The 19,407-nt window shown below is 47.3% G+C and overlaps 1 protein-coding gene across 1 annotated transcript in view; it reads right to left on the reverse strand.

The window, feature by feature from the left end:
- Positions 1-17,026: 17,026 nt before the first annotated feature.
- LOC142591258 (sodium-coupled monocarboxylate transporter 1-like) overlaps positions 17,027-19,407 on the reverse strand; it is a 94,260-nt gene continuing 91,879 nt past the window's right edge. The window contains exons 14-15 of the mRNA XM_075703597.1: positions 17,254-17,351; positions 17,027-17,182 (exon numbers count right to left, since the gene is read on the reverse strand). Of these exons, the coding sequence (XP_075559712.1) occupies positions 17,048-17,182; positions 17,254-17,351 (233 nt within the window). The 3' untranslated portion in view covers positions 17,027-17,047. The remainder of the gene's footprint in view (positions 17,183-17,253; positions 17,352-19,407) is intronic.

The following is a 19,407-nucleotide window of genomic DNA, read 5'->3' on the forward strand; positions in this document are numbered from 1 at the left end:
TCTTTCCCCGAGCTTTGTACTTGCCAAGAGCTTTGAAATTTCTGGAAAAAGAGCGTAAGGTGCGCCAAGGTTCAGATTGAATAGCACACAAACAAGAAAAAGTTATGAATAGCATCAACAGGTGTAGAGTTCCGTGTGATGAGATTCAAGATTACACATAAGGCACCTTCAGAACAGATCTCGATGTCCACGATCCGCCTAAGAAAAGAATCATTTAAAAACTCTGGAACATTGTTGTTATTGTCCGTGAAGACGGACTGAAACAAAAGCAAACACGTTAGAAATTACAATGGGTTCAATATTTAAAAATTGGAGGACGCTTAGTCTTCGCTTTTAAGCCGCATTCTACTCTTAAACTGTAGCTCACGCTTCCTCGCAACTGCAGCTTACGCAGCAGTAATGTTTAGCGAACGCTATGTACGAAGGCGAGCTTTCTGGCAGAAACGCGTCTGTTGCATGGGCCGCAATGTCGTGGAGGTGAGCGTCTTCTGGAGGTTTTGCAAACAACTGGGCACGCCGCTCCGTAGCCGGTCCATGAATGGTAGTGTAGTGGACAGTACTCGTAAAGTCCCGCAGTGGAAGAAGAGGCTGGACCAGAGCCATCAGGCATATAGGCTCGACGATGGTAGCCGTGACATTAACGCAGTCACCTGATAAATAAATGGCAGTTCTGTGTGGGCCTTCTGTTCCTGCATGTTGGTGATGCGGGCATGATACCACATGATAGCTGTATACGTCTAACAAGTCTGCGGCATGGAACCGGCCGTTGAACAACGACGTCTCGAAGAAAACGGAACGTCTTCCGTCACCACATTGAAAGTTCCTGAATTCTGGCCCTTAGACTATGAACTCTGGTTCGCCCACATTGTGGCGCAGTGTCGCCGTCACCGAGTCCTATCTTAGGCGGCCAAGTACGACAACGTCGCGAGTGCGCTTCACCCGACCACTGCAGCTTTGGTCCACGATATTTCGCTAGCTCCTCCGCCCGCTGATCAGTACGATAGCCTTAAGCGGGAATTACTGCGGCGCACCACCGAATCAGAGTGGCGACCGGTTCACCAGCTTCTTTCATCGTAGGAACATGGTGACAGAAAACCGACTGAGCTGCTTCGCCGCAATACACAACTCCTGGGAACTAGTCCATCATCAGCATACCCGAAAATCCTTTGAGAGCTCTTTTTGCAGCTCCTACCGAACCAGGTACACACGGTTTTATGTACCTGACCTACTACGACATCTGTCGAAGCCTTAGTGACGATGGCAAACCAGGTTATGGATTCTTTCCATCCTGTGATATCCGCTGTTGACCGTTGTATAGCACCTGCAGCGACACGACCCCTATTACAGCAGCACTTTGAGGAACCCGACAGTTCAAGCACGCACCTTGCTGTGCAAGTAGAGGAACTAACCGACCAGTTGGCAACCTTACGCTTTAGTACGGGATCACCATCAGTAGCCGCATCGCTCTCATGAACAAGTTGTGTCACGCCCTCCGTCTCCATTTATTTGTTAGTATGACGCAGGATACGGCATTCGCGCACGTCAGTGCTTTCCGCCTTGTAACTTTCCAGGAAACGGTCGGGCCAGTCACTGATGATAGCTAGTGCTACTGACCCTACATGAAGCCGTCTCTTCTGCGTCAGTGACCATGTCACGAGATTTCGCTATTTTGTAGACACTGGTGTGCAAATTTGTGTCATGCCCCCTATTTTTCAAGACCGCAGAAGAAATCACCGTGGCACGTTTTCTCTCAACGCCGTCAACGATTACAACAAAAAAACGTATGGCAAGACATCTCTCCCTTTTGACTTTGCTCTGCGACGCCATTTTCGACGGCTATTCTCTGTCGCTGAACTCCGCAGGCCGACCATCCACGCTGAGTTTCCCTGGCAGTTTACCATTCTCGTCGATCTTCGCCACTGCCGCCTACTTGACTCCTCAACAAACCTGTCCGTACAAGGTATCACCACGTCCGCACCACTTTGCGTCTTGTACAAGCACACGCCCATGTACCGAAACCGTGGTCCACCATCCTGCTGCAATTTCCAGAGCTGTTCAAACCACTTTCGCCAGATTGTCCATTAGTACACAAGGTCACGCACCACACTGTGACTAAAGGACCATCAGTATACGTCAGACCTAGCCGCTTAGCACCAGACCGTCTGAAAATTGCAAAGCAAGAATTCAAATACACGCTCCAGTAGGGTTTCGTTCGTCCTTCCGCTAGCATTAGTGATCTGCATTATACATGGTGCCCCAGAAGAAGTAAGGAAGAAATTCATTTTCGTGCTATAGTGTCAGAGAAAAGGACGTGGCAGGTCTCTGTCGCTAGTTAGCTACAGAAATGCTTAGCTTCACTACTTTTTTCAGAGAGGAAAATCCTGGGGATTGTACAGCTTTTAGCATGGATATCGAAGACCTGTATTACTCTTTGCCGCATGACGAGTTGCTAAATTCCGTGAATGAGTGCATTAAAGAACAAGTGCAAGAGTCAGCTTTTATAGACAGATGCAGTGTTCCCACGGAAGCTTTTCTAGAAATTGTTTCAAAAGTTTCCCCTATCCTTAGCGATATTTACCAGAGGAATGTTGACAGCTGCTTAGAGAAAGCCTTAGGTGATTGCGTTATCAGGATAGTTCGTTGGGTTGATGATTACCTGATTTTCTGCAATAGGGAAGAATTCGATTCCACTGCTACCTCAGTAAATGAGCAATCTAATTTTTATGGTGGAGGATTAAAGTTTACCAAAAAATTTCCTCAGGGACGCGTGATTCAGTTTCTAGCATTTCCTTGGTCTTCGAACAAAATCACGTTTGTTGGGAGCACTCCCCAAGATCTTCGAAGCCGTCGTTAAATTTTCAATCCAAGCATTCCTTGTATATTAAAAAACTGAATTGACATGTCGTGCTTTAAATCTCCTCTCACCAGATCCTGCAAGCACAAAATGAGCGCCAGTTTTATTGCACAGGTCCGGTGCCTATTAGAAGCAGGTTATCCTAGCGTAGCAGTGACCGCTTTGGCTGACCGCCTAAAGAAGTCGGTTTCGAGGCGGACGGACATGATTACAGAAAGCAATAATTGCAAAAAAAGAGCAGTGGCTATTCGGTACATTCATTCACTATCGCACAGGCTTACAAATATTGCAAGTAGGTACGATGTTAATGTTGCTTTCACTGCTCCCAATAAGCCAAGTAAGATAAGCGCTGCCGTGCAGAGGAAGAAGGAGCAGTTAAAAGGCAGAAAATAACAGATATAAAGCACAATAAGAACAACAGTTTTACTGACTGTCGTATGGGTGTGGTTTATAATGTTCCCTTTAGCTGTGGCCAGTCCTACGTAGGGAAAACGGGCTGGTGTATGAATCAGAGGCTAATGGAACATAAAAGGTCGTTAACTGGTGGATCGCCTTATAAACCTTCCCTACATTGCCAAGATTGTAACTGCAAGCCAGAGTTAGAGGAATACGCATATTGTAGAGGCGCAAGGATGAAGCTACGCGTCTCATGGTAGAGGCACGGCATATCTGTAGTGGTGGAAGTGCGTGCGTGAGTCAGCCTTCGATTACTTTACACAAGGAAGAGATTAGGTGCCTTAACAGCCATATCTCATGTATGCCGGCCCATGTGGTGCCGGTCTACGGCACGACTGACACGTGGTGATACCATTCCTGAGCTTCCGCAGATGATTGTTGTGTATTCTTTCTTCTTTTCGCCTCAGTGCCCCCTTCAGTTGATAGTCGGCGTTCGCGTTGTCCACTTCTCTTCTCTTGGGTCCTGTCTGCACGCCTCACCTTTTTGCTTAATGGATCCTTACCAACTAGCTGAGCTTTCTGCCATTCTAAGCTTCGTAATAATTTTTGCCGAAACGACGATCGACGCTGCAGGCGGGAAGCCGGCGCCGGAATTTCTTCTACACAGTGCCCTTAACGATATCGCGTTATAATATTGTTATATAATAATAATATTGTTATAATAATAAGGGAAGGAAGAAGTTGGATTGGACGAGAGGAAGACGAAGTCTGGCAGTTGCCTGAACGCCATTAACCTCAGTTGTAAATATACGTTATTTTACACTCGTGGGCCTGCTTTCTTCCTGCAACATTTTGGTGGAAGGTGCGGGGTACAATCACGGAACTTCGCAGCGGACGTCATCTGCCTGCGCCACAATGGCAAATCAACCGACACAAGCGACAATGCCTCAGCAGCCCGTGCCAACGGTCATCCTCAGTCACCCGCGGGACCCAGGGACATCTCGTGGCACGGACAACGCTGACGTCGAGGACTGGCTTACGATGTACGAGCGAGTGTGCGACAACAACAGGTGGGATCCAACAATGATACTTGCAAACGTAATATTTTATCTGAGAGGAACTGCGAAGCAATGGTACGACACACACGAAGCTGACCTAACGAGCTGGGATGTCTGCAAAGAAAAAAATGCGAGACCTGTTTGACACACCTGTCGGTCGTCAGCTGGCACAAAAAAAGAACTTGCGTGCCGCGCTCAGACGTCCACAGAATCCTTTGTCATGTACATACAGGATGTGCTGGCCCTCTGTCGCAAGGCTGATAACAACATGACCGAGGCAGACAAGATTGGTCACACACTGAAAGGTATTGCAGACGATGCCTTCAATCTCCTAATGTGTAAGGATTGTGCCACTGTGGATGCAATTGTAAAGGAGTGCCGGCGCTTCGAACAAGCGAAGGGCCGCCGCGTCGCTCAAACTTTCGACCGGTTGCCCAATACCGCCGCGACATCTGCTTGCGAAGACCCGCCGCGGTTCGTTCAGCCCGCAGGACCAGAAGATATTACGTGCATCGTTCGCCGTGAGCTTGAGGCCATGGCTCCGGCTCCAGTTCGTCCCGACTGTCGGGAAAGCATGCCCGCTATCTCCCTTATACAAGCGGTCGTTCGGGAGGAAATAGCAAGTTTGGGCATTCCATCTCTGTGCTCGGTCCGCCATACAAACACCTACCAGATTTCTCCGGCCGCTGGCTTCCAGACGCAAAGCTTTCCGCCACGCCGTCGCAACCCAGCTGACTGGCGCACAGCGGATGATAAACCCATCTGTTTTAATTGTTCCGGTATTGGACACATCGCCCGTCATTGCCGCAACCACTGGTCGTCGTCTCCTCGGTGGTCGTCTCCGAGTCACTACCGCCAAGTACCAGACAATCGTACTTTGTCGCCCTATACGCCGACTAGGAACATCAATGCCAACAGTGTTCCACCAAGATCCAGCCGCTCCCCGTCTCCTCAAGGTCGTAGGTCCCCTTCGCCCCTCGTTCACCGCTCTTCGTCCCCTGCTGCAACCGGTCGCTTCGCTTCGGGAAACTGGGCGGTGCAGCTCCCGGAGGTGAAGCTGCAATTCCGACCCGGCCCACAAATCCTCTGTTTACCCTGCCTACATGTGGAAACCTACTGGACATTGAAGTTGACGGCGTTCCTGATAGATCTCTCATCCATACAGGAGCGCAGCTTTCAGTTATGAGCGCTGCTCTCCGCCGAAGGCTCAAGAAGGTTCTTTCACCCGCCGTACTGGGCACTGTGCGAGTCGCCGATGGGAGTACCTCACCTGTCCTTGGAATGTGCACAGCACGTGTGACCATTGGGGGCCATTATACCGTTGTTCTATTTATCGTCCTTGCACACTGTCCGCACGACCTAATTCTCGGCCTCGACTTCCTTTCCAAACACTCTGCCCAAATTGACTGCTCCGCAGGTGTTGTACAGTTGGATCTGCCGCTTCCTGCCGACGCAAGAACTTGCGCTTAACACCGCTTATGTTCCGCTGAGTTTGCAAGGCTGTCTCGACAAGCGGCTACAAATGTCCTCCTGACGCCCCGTTTTACGATTTGTATCAAGATGGGCGACAATTTTCCACAATGTATTTCAACAATCAAAGAGACGCACGACACTCGCAACCTGCCAGGATTGGTTCAAGGGAAGATAATGTAATACAAAACGCAAATGAGGCCACAATGCCAGGCATTGCTTTGTTCAACAGTGACAAGGGTTATAAGAAGCTGTTTCATTAGTATGAAACAGTGGTGAGCGGTGTTCAGCGGAGACTTCCTGAGCATGTGTTAGGCTTCATGACACACGTACTTACATAGGGTCAGCAAAAAATATTTCATTAAAAACACACTACAAGATCCAAATATAGCGCATAAGCCGCTCGGTCACCAGGCCTCTGCCGACCGAGCCACGCAGGTTTTACGATGGAAGATTGCATGGTCTTCCTAAATATTTTATTTGAAGAGCTTGGCTAACGCTAGCTGGGACACACAATACAGTAGAGGCGGTAAAAAAAATTTCCCTAATCGCATGTCGTGGTAAATTAATCGATATACGCGAAGTTTAGTGAGCCTGCAGCACAGAATGGCGCATTACAAGAGACGTGCTGCGGCTTTCAGTGACGAACGGGTGACTCGGCCAGAATTGTGCATCTCTCGGAGGAAGGCAACCTTTGATTCAGAATTACACAGAATGACAAGAAAAGCTTCCTAGAAATGGGCTACAATGCCGAAGTAGGATGAAATACACACTGCGAATTTCGGCCACAAAGGTATTTCGTAACCTCTATCTTCGTTGTTAACTAGAAGTTGCACACGCATAGCAGTGAATCATTGTTATGAGACGCGCCCAAGGCGCAAAGCGTCTCGGAGCACTGGCTTCTACAACGGCTCTTCGTAAAGCTGTTCCCCTAAACCTCTTCTTGAAGACAGGCTAGGAAACCATCCCTATCGCAATTACCATGTATCCTATGCTATTACGTCTCTTTAGGCATATGCCTGTGGTCTAATGTCTTGCGTATTCGGCTTCCGTGCCGGGGGAACCGGGTCGAAACGAACCATCGGAAAGGTAATCCTGATGGGAAAACATCAAATGGACCCTATCAGGGAAAAAGCCTGCGTCTGTCGTCTGTAGCAACGAAAATGTACCTAATTTCCAATTGGCTGCGACGTCACGTCACCAGCGCGCCTCGACGAAGTAAAGCAGTCGAATGGGTACACCAGCTCTTTCTTTGGCCTGCCAGGTGTTTCGTGAGGAGAGAGGGCATCGCCGCGACACCACGTCACTCTTACTCTCGCTCTCGGAAGCCGGCACGTGGTTCGTTGTCCGTTGTCATAATATATGGTACGCGGGAGTGGAAAGTATAAACATACGAAGACAGTGCGCCGTGCGGTGGCGAAGATGACAGCGACTCTGTGCGAATACCCGCAAGAGAGCCATCATCATCAACATCCTCATCATCATTGACACCAATTTGGGAGCGTCGGCAGTGGCGCTTCGAAAAGCGTGGCGCGAGAGTGTGTGGCCCGTGGCGTGAGCAGTGCGCGAGGTTCGGCGGTCGACGGAAAACAGCTTCCTCGCTGGGCGTCTGGCCCAGAGGAGCTATCGCCGCCCGCGCCAATACGCCACACCCGAAGCAACACTGTCGCCTGCTGGGAGGTTACCTCGCCCCGCTCTTCCGCTGGGCACTGGTCCAGGAGGCTGGCGGTCCTGAACCGGGGCGGTCGAGCGTTCGGGTGAGCGGCGACAGGGCTCCCCCGCCAGCTGTGGACGCGACCCGGTGACTGCGGCCGGCCACCTGAGCCCCGCGACGCGGTCCGACCCGGCCGTCCAACCCGGCTGTCCGACCCGGCCGTCCAACCCGGCTGTCTGACCCAGCCGTCCGTCCCGGCCGTCCGACCCAGCCGTCCGACCCGGACGACCTACACGGCTGTCTGACCCGCCCGCCGACACTGCTGTCCGACCCCGCTGGCCAGCATCAGTTCCGCGAGGTCTCAGACAAGGCGACACACGCTTCCGCCGGAACTGTAGGCCAATCATAATCCACCGATCCATAGAGATAGTGCATGTCGCCTATGAGGCATTGTCACGTGTGTGCCGTTATCTGTGTCGTGTACGTCAATACAAGTCTGATGTGTGTTTGTGCTTTCGCGTGCTACTTCTCCCTTTTTCTGGAGTGATCCGGCCACAATAATATCACATCCGTATCCCCCTTTCGCTCACTCCCACTGGGTTTAGCTGGTGGGCGCACCTGCCAACCTCGGTGGCCGCAGCTGCTTCCTCGGTTTCTCGTCGTGCAGGCCGTCGGTGGCATGCGGTGTTGGCACCGCAGGCGGCGGCTGCTTGCCGGCTCGGGCAGCACGTACCTCTATGGTACATTATTCGCAGCACAAAACCCGAAAGACCGCTCAGTAGCGTTCAATTAGACACTAATGCTGTAATGTTCGCAACTCATAGGAAGTTGGCGACCCACGTAATCACTCAAGTTTAAATCATCGCATGCAGAAATTGTGGCAAACGCTACTTTGTTTATTCGTGTCAGTCAGTCAGTCAAGAACTTTATTAATGTGTGTAACATTTTTTTCTCAGAATAACATTTACCTAAGGCGGCTTTAAAAAAAAGTGCGATTTCGTCGCTTCCGGAAGATTACTCATGAAAAGGCGAAAGAAGACGCCTGTACTGCGACGATTGTATTCGGTTATCCTGGATTTCAAAGAGGAAGGTGCGACTAACATTTGTATTTATTTCATCTACTATCCACCTTCCATTTGTTCTATGTTTGGTGCTGTGCAGATCCGTAATTCATAGTTCTTTGACAACTTGAATATCAATTGTTGCGGGGCTTCGAATTGATAAAAAAGATACACATTTGGCATTGCGCATCATTATTAACAGACTGCACAGCACCTATATTTCGCGTTTGGTTTGGCTTCTACATTTTGAAAATGACTTCAACCACTATAATTACGTTGTATTCTGTAGCGGTACAGCCAATGATATTGAGAATAGAATAATCACCTTGCTTTTATTCGAAGTCACTTCAGGATTTACTAGCGCCTGAAGCACAATTCAGAGTGTGGCTACGTAGTGACATTCGTTCACGTTACTGGTACGGATATGGTGTAAACGACTGATAACGCTGCTTATGGCTTGCAGAATGCAAAAGACTTGGTCTTTCTTAAGCTGGATAAAATGCCAATGCAGTTGCAATTGGTAACCTGTTTAAGGTACAGCGCCCTAAAGAAGAGGTTGTTGTAATCACCATTCAAAAATTTCAGTACACAGAAAGCTTCAACATGCCGTAAAAGGAGGTTTGATCGGAAGGGAACCATATATTGTACTCGAGATTGCAGAGAACCAGCGGGTAGCAAACGCGCAGACAAAGCAAGCAAGGACAAATTACGGTCGACGAGATCAAGGGCGCATTTATTTAAATAAGCGAATGAATCAAAATAATGAAGTGACGCATCGAAGCCTTGTTTTGGTAAACAGCTACTTTCAGTGTTTGTTCGTCATTTATTTCAGTTGTGATCGCTTTCACCATTGCTATTAATCCTCATGCACCACTGAGCCCACTCTGTTGCCAGTATCAACCTCTAGGTGCGGCGTTTTGTAATACAGGTAGGTATTTCATAAAAGCCGCCCATTCTCGCGTATGGGTCTGGCGCTGCATCAAAGAGTTTAACACTAGGCCGATGATGAATGTGCAATAAGGGCATTTAGCGATTTACCATTTACGTTATTTTTCATGCATTAATCCTCAACTTGAGAGCCTTTCGCAGCCGTCGAAGTGTAAATTTGCGCAGTGCACTTGTATTTCACTAGGTGCAGTATTCACAGTAAACATGAAATAAACTTATGGTGCCATCAAAGCAAGCATCATTCAATGAGACAAGAGTACCTAATTGTTACAGGAATAGTTTACTTAAGCATGATTTATGTGCACAATTTCAGATTGCCGCTATTGGACCTTCCTTAATTGTTTGAGCTAAAGTGCCTGGAAAAAGGCATGCCTTACTTACCTTGCAGAAAGTATTTCTTTTAGGCGCACCGTTTCGTGGTCCCAAAGCAATCAAATCTTTTCCTTTTTCGTTGCCAACATGTGGCAACGTGTATATTAGAATACTCTCCTACCAGCAGGAGAGCTTCCCGACCCAGAGGGACCATTGTTCAAAGCAAGGCTTGCGCTGTATCCAACCTAACGATTGTTAGGACCCAACAATGAGAACCTGAGTTTACGTATTTTGCTCTCCGCGGGAAACTGCGAGTGTCTTCGTATGTACTCGAGAATAATTTTGCAATTTATCAATAACTCAGTCCCTTACAAGTAACCTGCGTTTGGTATAAGAACATTACCTCTCAAAATTTGCCTCGATGCTTTAAGGTGAAAGTAATGAAGGAATGAAGTAATAAGGTAAAGTAATGAGAAACGAATAATGTATAGTTCTACACGTAGTAATTTTTTAAAACTCAGAACAATAAACTTTACAAGGAATCCGCTTAACGAAAAAGTAATGCTGCTACGAAAGATTGTCTTGTTCCTTCGTACTAATTTCTTGCGCGCCAATGTGACCACAAAGTTGAGGGTAAAATCTGTTCTATAATTTCTTTGGCAGAATATTGTCACGTAGTACTGACGGTGAAAAAAGAAAGCGCAACAGAAAAACTGTCAATAGCTTAACTTCTTATGGGGCGAACTTGTGTCCACAAAAGCAAGTTTCACCGAAAGGACAACGATAGCAGCGCACACAGTTTGCGATCGTCGAAAACCGGATCTGCGAGGCCAGCGCCTCGGCTTTTATAGATTAATCATCGAAGGTTCCCGGAATAATCGCTGGTGCCCGTGCATCCATGTGTATCCGTGTGTGTCTTCCAGAAAGAGCTGCACAATTCGCGTCGCGCTTACAATAAGATTGCACAAGGTTCGATGTCGACGCACAATGGGTAGAGCTATCGATAACATTCGAAAAACTTCAGATACATGCAGGCGCGTCCTCCGATGAGCGATAACAATTGTTAGGTGGCGAAACGCCGTCACCCGCTGAAGATAACCAAGTACGCGGGTCAACATGATGCAATTAGCATTGTTAGGATACCTAAACCCCTTTGCAGTAATTATTTTCTCTGTTTATTTATACATATTTTGGCCCTCTTATACAGCTATAGCAGAAGTGGGAAAGGATAAAAGTAAGGTAGCAAAAGTTCGGCAAACTAAAGCAAAATAAATGTTATTGGAAACAGTTACCCGAGACAAGCGAACAAGCAGAGGATAAAAGAAAAACGTAGTAAGGGAAGCTTTACCTGGAGTTCGATTCAAGTTACAATATTTTGTTGTGATGTGGACGGCGAATGTTTAATTTCATTGGCGTTTAGTGTAATACGGGAGTCGAGAGTCGCTGCTAAACCCTACCTTGCGTGCACCAATGCTGTTTGTGTGCGCTGTACACAGAACACACAACGAGATGGGCTTGCCTAAGGCATTGTCGCACTGCATTTTTCATACCCTCAGGGAAATTTAGCATTGTCACTGCCTAATATGGCCCATCGCATCATGAGAGAAGTGTTAAACATTATTTCACTTATGGTGCTGCACCTGGCTTTAACCGCAAACAGATCATAAGGCACAATGTACTGCGCGGACTGCGGATAAATTTTGACCCCCCGGGGTTCTTGAAGGTGCACCTAAATATAAGTACACGATTGTGTTTGTATTTCGACTGAATGGAAATGCGGCTGTCACAGAAGGGATGGAACTCGGGAGCTGAAGCAATGCAACAGCCTCAAGGCATTCGTGGTGGTGCATTCTGTTGATTTGAAGGGTGGCCAATATTTTAGCGTCGCGTAGATGCTACGGTGCTTTAGTGAGGCTTTGCGCCTGCACGCCCTGCGTCAGGTTTGTTTGCACGGTGTTTATTTTTCAGAAATCGCAGAAACTTACCGTAACGCACTGTGAACATAAATTTGTCCCGCTTCTCCTTTACCGCTGTTCTATGCTACGAGCAGCAGTAGCGTTTCCTTACCTTCTTACGTCACCTTTTCCCTCCCCGGCCTCCTCCTATGTATGTGAGGTGCGAACGAAGAGTGTCACTCGTTTCGTGAATGCATCAGTTCTATCCATTCTTTTCGTCTTCTCCCTACTTCGTCTCTACCATTCTCTATACCTCCCCCATGTATCGTTGAACGTGAAAACAAAGGTAAACGCTGCAGTTCCCGCAATACTCTAGCGGGGAGTCACTGATAAATAGAACCGTGGAGAAGGTGGCGTTGACCAGGGATCTCAAGAGGGCATAGTGGTGACTTTCGATGGCAAGGTCCAAATGAGTTTTTCGTGTCCCTTTTCCAATCTGTCACGTTCCTACAATGCACATGCGCGCTCAAAGAGAGCGATAATAGTAGCAGCAACAGTCGAAAAGTCGAATGGAGAGGAAAAAAAAAAGCTTTCGCATTAAAGATATGGGCTATGCAAACTACCTATTGGAAAATCACCTCCTATGGAGGCTAAAATGTCAAACTTAAAACGAATTATGGGGCGATCCCCTGATTGAGAAACAAACTGCTTCTCGGCTTTGACATGGAAAATTATTCGTTTATTAAGTTTGCTGGCTTGGCGTAGCGGTTGAGTGCCGGGCTTGGGATCTGTAGGTCAGACGGTCGAATGCTGGTCGGAGCAGTTTTATTTTTACGTTGTTTTCTTTTTTTGATTGCACTACAACGCTCAGTGTTGCTTTCTGTATTAAAAAAATATATATGCGGCGCGCAGGCACCGCATATTTAACGCGCTAGAGCTGCTTTTCGCTCGAGTGGCCAGTGCCTCCCAGCACGCTGCGCCTTCCCAGCGCCCCAGCCTCCAGCGCGCTCCATTGGGCCCATAATCCGGCGCACTGGGTCCCAGTGGCACTGGGTTTTGCAATAGGGGTATTACGGATAACTGCGCTGGATTAGGGTGGATTAAAGTGGATTCAAGAAGATTAAGGTGGATTGGTGTGATAAAGGTGGATTTGGTGAATTACAGTAGGCGTTACAAGGCATTCGACTTCACGTGTTTTTGGCAACAGCTAAGGACAGCTGACAATTTTTTGATGTGCATGCTACTTCAGGATATGCAGAGTTTGCTTGTACATTTGGCCTGCTTGAAAGTTTCTGCATGCTGTTTACGAGTCCGTGATGACGGCGACATGTTGTTCTGGCTTTTCAATTGCAGCGGCGAATATTATCGCCATTTCTTTCGCACAGTAAATGTTTCCATAGTTCTCTAAGGCTGCTGGTACCTTTTCTCCCTGGCCGTTGATCACACTCACAGTGTGTGCAGCCCAGTTCTTCTATTTTGTGTGGTCACCCTATCTAATTTCTCCTTTTATTTTCATTGCTTCATAGGTGTTGCGTAGAGCTTGCCCTCTCGCGTAACTATTTTTCTTGTGTCCCGGATGCATGTTGCTGAGGAAGCTGTGGTCACCGTGATCTTCTCTCTCAGGGGTAAAGTGACCTGCTGTTTGCCGCGAAATTTGTCTTTATGTAGGTAGCCCAGTCGCTTTAGTGTGCTCCAGCTCATGTTAGTCAACTTGAGTCGCTCGATCTGGCTCATTCTTCGGACCTCTGCTACTTGCTACCAAGTACTGTGGGTTCCCAGCCTGAGTAGCTTCACCGTCTATGTCGTTGTCGGAAGCCCGTTAGAGGTTGCAGATATTTCATATGAGAATGTAAGCTTACGCCTCAGGAGTGAAGGAGAAAGTATGACGAGTGGACGGGAAGAATTACAATAGCCGGTAGCAGTGCGACGAAGTAAACGAAGTGGGTGCGTGGTGGTGCGCGGCACGGGAGGAGAGCTCGAGATGTGCTTCGGTATTGCACAGCTCGGCAGGACGGTCACGGTATGACGACAGCCTGGTGGGAACTGTTCCAGGAGCGCATCGAGTCGTCTACCGGTCCGTCTCGATCGCACAGCCGGGAAGTCCAAGCATGAGAGACTAACGGACCGCTCGGGCAACAGTACGAGGCTCCTGGTGAGCAGGGAACTAGTCCGGTGGCTAACGGTCCACACTGGTGGCCGTGCCTGCAGTCCCTCCTGAGAGCCGCCGCCGAAACCAAACCGTGCTGTAGTTCGCGTGGCCGCTAGCACTGTTTCCGGTCCTGTTACGCTGGCAAGGACCAGCAGAGCTCGCCGCCAACAGGCCTGTCACGCTCCCCGAGCCCTGTGCGGTGAGCGTCTTGATCACCCTCTTTCCCGGTGCCGGGGCGTGGCAGCTCCACGAGAAGACACGGATGCGGGCATTCGGAGTACCGTGAGGGCAGCCGTGGTTCTGCGCATGAGTTAGTCGCCCGTCGGGTGAGAGCGGACACTTTAAGACAGAGAACTTTGCCACGTAGACATGGACGACTAGAATAGAACCGTGAAGCGTGCTCTAAACCTGTTTAAGTGTTGTATGTATTCTTGTGTTTTTTGTGCATCAAAATACTCTGCGCATCCTGGCATAAAAGCGATATAGTCAATGTCAGTTATCCATGCCTTTCTCGCTGTGTGTTGAGCGTTGGCTGTGGATGGTATAAGCCAATCCTAGCAGGCTCGCCAAATGTGATACACAGGGGGGTTCGTGGGCCAAGGGCTCAACACACAGCGAGAAAGGCATGGAGAGCTGACATTGTCAATATCCCTTAGCTAGTCCCCTAATCGCTACATTGAACATCATGGGGGAGATCGGCCACCCTGTATTATTCCTTTCCGCGCTATTTGAATCCTTCGTGCCCTGAGGTTCGCAAGGCCTATGGTTGCTGATCGACCGATCAGGAAGTCCCGTGCGTAGTTGTATGTCCTTTGTCCGAGGTTGGTTAGTTGTAGGTTATTATGGCCACTCCGTGGGAGATGTTGCCGAATGCCCGTTCACGTATACCGCCAGGATGGAATTATTGTAGTGGGTGCTGACATCACCGATTCCCTCTTGCCGCTTAAGTAGAATGCCCTGAAGGGAGACGTGAAGCCGGAAATTGAGCTCATTGTTCTTCAAGGTAGGTAGAAAACTGATTGTGGACCAAGTTATCGAAGAGCCACCGCGCGAACGACATGAGGGAGATCGAGTCCAGGTTCTGTGGCATTATGGTCTTGCCAGGTTTCCAAATCATCGTTATGTCTGCGTGTTTTTAGGAGGCTGGTAGATTGCTCGTCTCCCAGCTTTTCTTCACATAATTTATTAAGCTCTCAGTTGTCCCTTCATTTAGATTACGCAGGGTCTTGTAAATATTGTCCAGTACGGACGTCGTGTTTCTAACGGGGTCTCTTAAGGCTGCTAAGACCACTGGATCTTAATATAAATCGTCACTTTCCAGTTAGCTTACCCTTCATGTTTTTATACCTATCCATGCTTGCATCCTGTCATACACTCGGTGAAACATCAGTAGTGGAGGTAGATAAAGTAGTATTGCACCACCGAGAATAACGTGTTTAGGCGGCGCTGCTGCAAGAGACAACAGTTGCACTTCCGCTGGACTACCGGACGGAAAGTTTTAGCAAATGGGCGCATCCACTCATCCGTTTTCTCTTGTTCAAGGATACATACCGGTTCCCTTGCGCACTACACGGGGTTTGGCGCACTAGCTTTGGACTTCCATTAGAGAAAATAGTTTGAAGGGTGCAATGCTATCCACCATTGACACGTCACGAAGGGGCGGCCCTTAGCGCGTGACAGGACTTTTGTTCAGCGCCTATGCACCATCAGCTCCCTATGGCGCAGTCTCGATCTTTTTTCTCTGCGACCTCCAAGTGATGTGGGTGTGCGTGGCTTTCCCGCTGAAAAGCCTGTACACGACCCATGAACATCGCGGCTCAGCGAGCAGAGGAAGGACGGCCACGCAGGCGGTTTCATGATATTGCCTCTATAAACAACGCCGATGGTTCACAATGAAAGAAAATATCAACGAATAAAGCTTCGCTCGAGTAATTTAAACATGAATCGAGCCTTTGTATGTTTCAATGTGATAGAGGAGGTGCATATTGCTCATATGTAGCTAGATATGTACCGGGTTTCTCTGCGTACAACGGTAATCACCGTTTGTACCTCGGTAAGCATGATGCATGGTTGTCATCCTCTTGGCACGGCTGCGTAGATGTCTTACACAGTCCATCCGCCTGATTTGCGACTAGAATGTCGGCACAGACTGTGAGTGGGGCACAGCACAATCATAAAAATTCTCCAATGTTAATGTTCCTTCATCCCCCTTTCCGGTGGATAAAGAAACGTTGCATAAGCTTGCACACAGCATAGGGTGAAAGTAAGCATAATTGTACGCATTTCCGTTAGTTGTGTTGGTCTTATTGCATATGATTTGACCAATCTTCTTCCATAATATGTTCTAAAAGGTGTGCTGGACCTGCGTTAAAATCGTTTTCTACTCCGTGTTGGCCGTGTTCCCGTGCTGTTCTTCTCTTAAAATTTCTCCTCACACGGGTGTGGACAGAACCTTTGTGTCTGCATGGATTTGGTCAACATCACGCTAGATTTTGCAAGGCGATCGTAAATGGCTCAATCACTTACGGTGACATGAGTGGCGGAAAGGTGGCTCTATGTGACGGTTCTCACCAGTACTGAAGAAACGTTAGACATCGGTAGGACAAGACGGTAAACCTACGTTGTACCAGGGATCGCTTCCAAGTTATATGCAGTATGGGAGATGATAAAACGTCAGTCAAAGAATTGTTACGGCATGTGTAAAGAAAATGAAACAGCTGAACTTACGGCCGCAAAAAAAAAAGAGACAGGGAAGTTTAAAGCATTTTCTTTGTCCTGATGCCGTAAGGAAGCCATGAGAAGATTTGTACAGAAGTGTGTAGAAATTAGAAAACTAAAGTCTACTTTTTGATTAGCAGCAGACCGCCTTAGTAATGCCCGACGACTTCTGCAATATTGCTGATGTTAACCAGCACAGCAGTCACAAAGAACTCTGCCGCGTGCCATGTGTTTTGAGTCAGGTGGAAAGCAGCTTATTAACCTAATATTGCACCTTAAATATTTTGTGATAAAATGACTATTTCATCTGAGATGTACCCCTTCCTGTGTTGAGCGCGTCCGTATACATGTTCTTTGTCGTGACAAACAAGTTTCTAGTTTCATGTTAGAGGCTTAAGGGCAATAATTTCTGCCTACATATTTGGTATTTGGAAGAAGTGACATTACGGCGTGTAAAAAAAAAGCCATACTTTCTATCCGACCATTGAAATTGTTAACTTCGTTTGCGGGAGAGCAACCTTTATTTCCCTTTCTATACAGCAAGTAATCTAGAATTCTGTGAGTTTGCCGGCAATTTCTTCTCAGTAGAGGCATGCAGTTCATGCAACATGAGGCTTTCGCCTTCTGGTTTGGATACAGAGTCTGCTTCGTGGCTAAATTGTGAAATCTGAAATAAAGAAAGCACTGAGGTTAGTGGCGCTGATTGGAAGAATACGGACATAGATGTTTGTTACTCACATGAAGTTCCTCTTTCGAAGTGCAACTCCTGATCTTTCGCCAAAGTCGCACTAAGGCATCATTGCATAGTTTTTTCTCCTTTTCGTGCTTAAACTCACCTGTGCCATAAATGAACAATAAGCACCAGTGTATATAAATATATATGGCCTCCAAAGAAATTGGCGCAAAGCAAGCAAAAATCGCCAGAGATTCGGCTTATTCTGTTTTTCTTCACTGCTCAGCTGCTTAAGCATGGTTCTTTACGAAGCAGTTTTTTGACACCGTTGCCTTCTCAGAACAATAACCACACTTGCGGGCACAAACACTTCTTTTGCCTGCATTGAGTGTGACAGCAGCACCGCAGTACCTTTGTGGCGTCCAGCGCTACAGCTACTCTATGTACGCCGTAAGTGAGCTCCCTCAGCAAGTGCACACATAAGCCTGCTCCATATATGCTTTCTGTATGTCCAAGATAACCGTTTCAGAAACTACTATTGGAAGTTATTTACCTTGACAAACCATCTTCAATATGCTTTTCAGTTCCATATGGCTCATGTTTGGAATACCTTCCGAATACCATGCGAATGTATTCGTGCTTACTGAACATTTCTCAGGAAGAGAATTGAAGGCAACCCGAGCTCACTCTATGAATTCTGAACTCAGCGAAATTTTCACGCCTTCACATTCGTCCGGTGCATCCAGCCTCAACCAGTTGATTAATGAAACGCTTTCGTAATGGCCTAAAAAGGATAAAGTCAGATAAACAAATGATTACCTCTTGATTGCTTTTACCGCAGAAATTTAAAATTTATTATAGTTTATGTAGCAATAATCCAAATAATTACGCAAATCACGGCAATCATTTAAACGGAAAAAGCCTCACGATAGGTTCCAATGGGAGACTTGAAGCATACCGTCCAAGGAGCTCATAACGATTTGAAGAATTCCAATACACTCGACGCTGATAATATTTACAGCATAATAATTTTAGGCCACTTCCGCGCAGAAAAACAAACAGAATGACCGAATAGCGCAACTGTCACGCCCTAAGTATATGCCCTCCAGTGACGTCACGGACTGCGCCTCACTTGAAGCGAGCGTTTGTATCGAGCTGCATTGTCGCTGGCTTTATACCTTCCTGGCGGTAAGGTAAAAATAGGCACATGACTCAGCGGCGAAATAAATGTTTTTTATCCCTATTTAACTGCTGTGTTCCTGTAATTTGGTTAACTATGCGTGTTTCATGGTGACTTTCTAATAAACTTGAAATTTCCATGCTCGTTAGTGCTATAATACGTTGTTTACTGTATTACAATAGAAGGTCCCGCCTGTCACTGGTGACCGTCGAGGCTCCTCTTGCATAGGGTCCTGCGTATCAGTACCCTGGAACCCACATTATTGACTGAAAGACACCACCGGGTTCTCTGACTTCCCTTACTACGCTTCTCTTCTCTGCACACCCAATATGCAACGCTACCAGGCCACCGGTTATCCGCACTATGCATTACGGAGACTTTCCAGCTCAATTTCTGCCTCCTAAAGCGAACTACTATATCGGTTACTCTACTTTGCCTTGTTATGAATGCCACCATAATTCTGTCTGTCTCCTAACTTCCTCAACTGTCCTAAATTGCCAGGCTTATAACATATGTACATACCGAAGAAAGCGGACGGAGGGAGAGCTACCGATGCAGTTGAATTATTGAAAGCATCGAAAATATGATACGGAGTTGGGTTACACCCTCGCTGGCACGGGCACAGTTATGAACATTGTGGTAATTTTACCCTTCATTCACGCTAAGTAAGCACGTCATTTAAAACAACTATGTGATCATAGTTATTTAATGGCTTCATTGTCTGCTGGCTTCATACGGTTATCGGGGAAAAAATTGACGTTTTCATCATCAAGAAATTGACGTTGTCGACACCCCGTGCCGAGTTGTTTAGCAACTAAAGTGACACTCATTTACATATAACTAATGAGGGCAGGAAAAACAATATATACCTCCATGGCTTAATATTCTTTCTACAATTTCAAGCAATGGACAGCAAAATAGTATTCTTGTTCAAGCGAACATCATAATTCTTACGCAGCTGTTCCGTTATGGACATCCGACTTTCCCTCCAGCACTATCATGAAGAATTTCTGCTACATAAGGCACTGAACAATTGTAT

Source organism: Dermacentor variabilis, chromosome 8, assembly GCF_050947875.1.
Source record: "Dermacentor variabilis isolate Ectoservices chromosome 8, ASM5094787v1, whole genome shotgun sequence".
NCBI classification, from domain to species: domain Eukaryota; kingdom Metazoa; phylum Arthropoda; class Arachnida; order Ixodida; family Ixodidae; genus Dermacentor; species Dermacentor variabilis.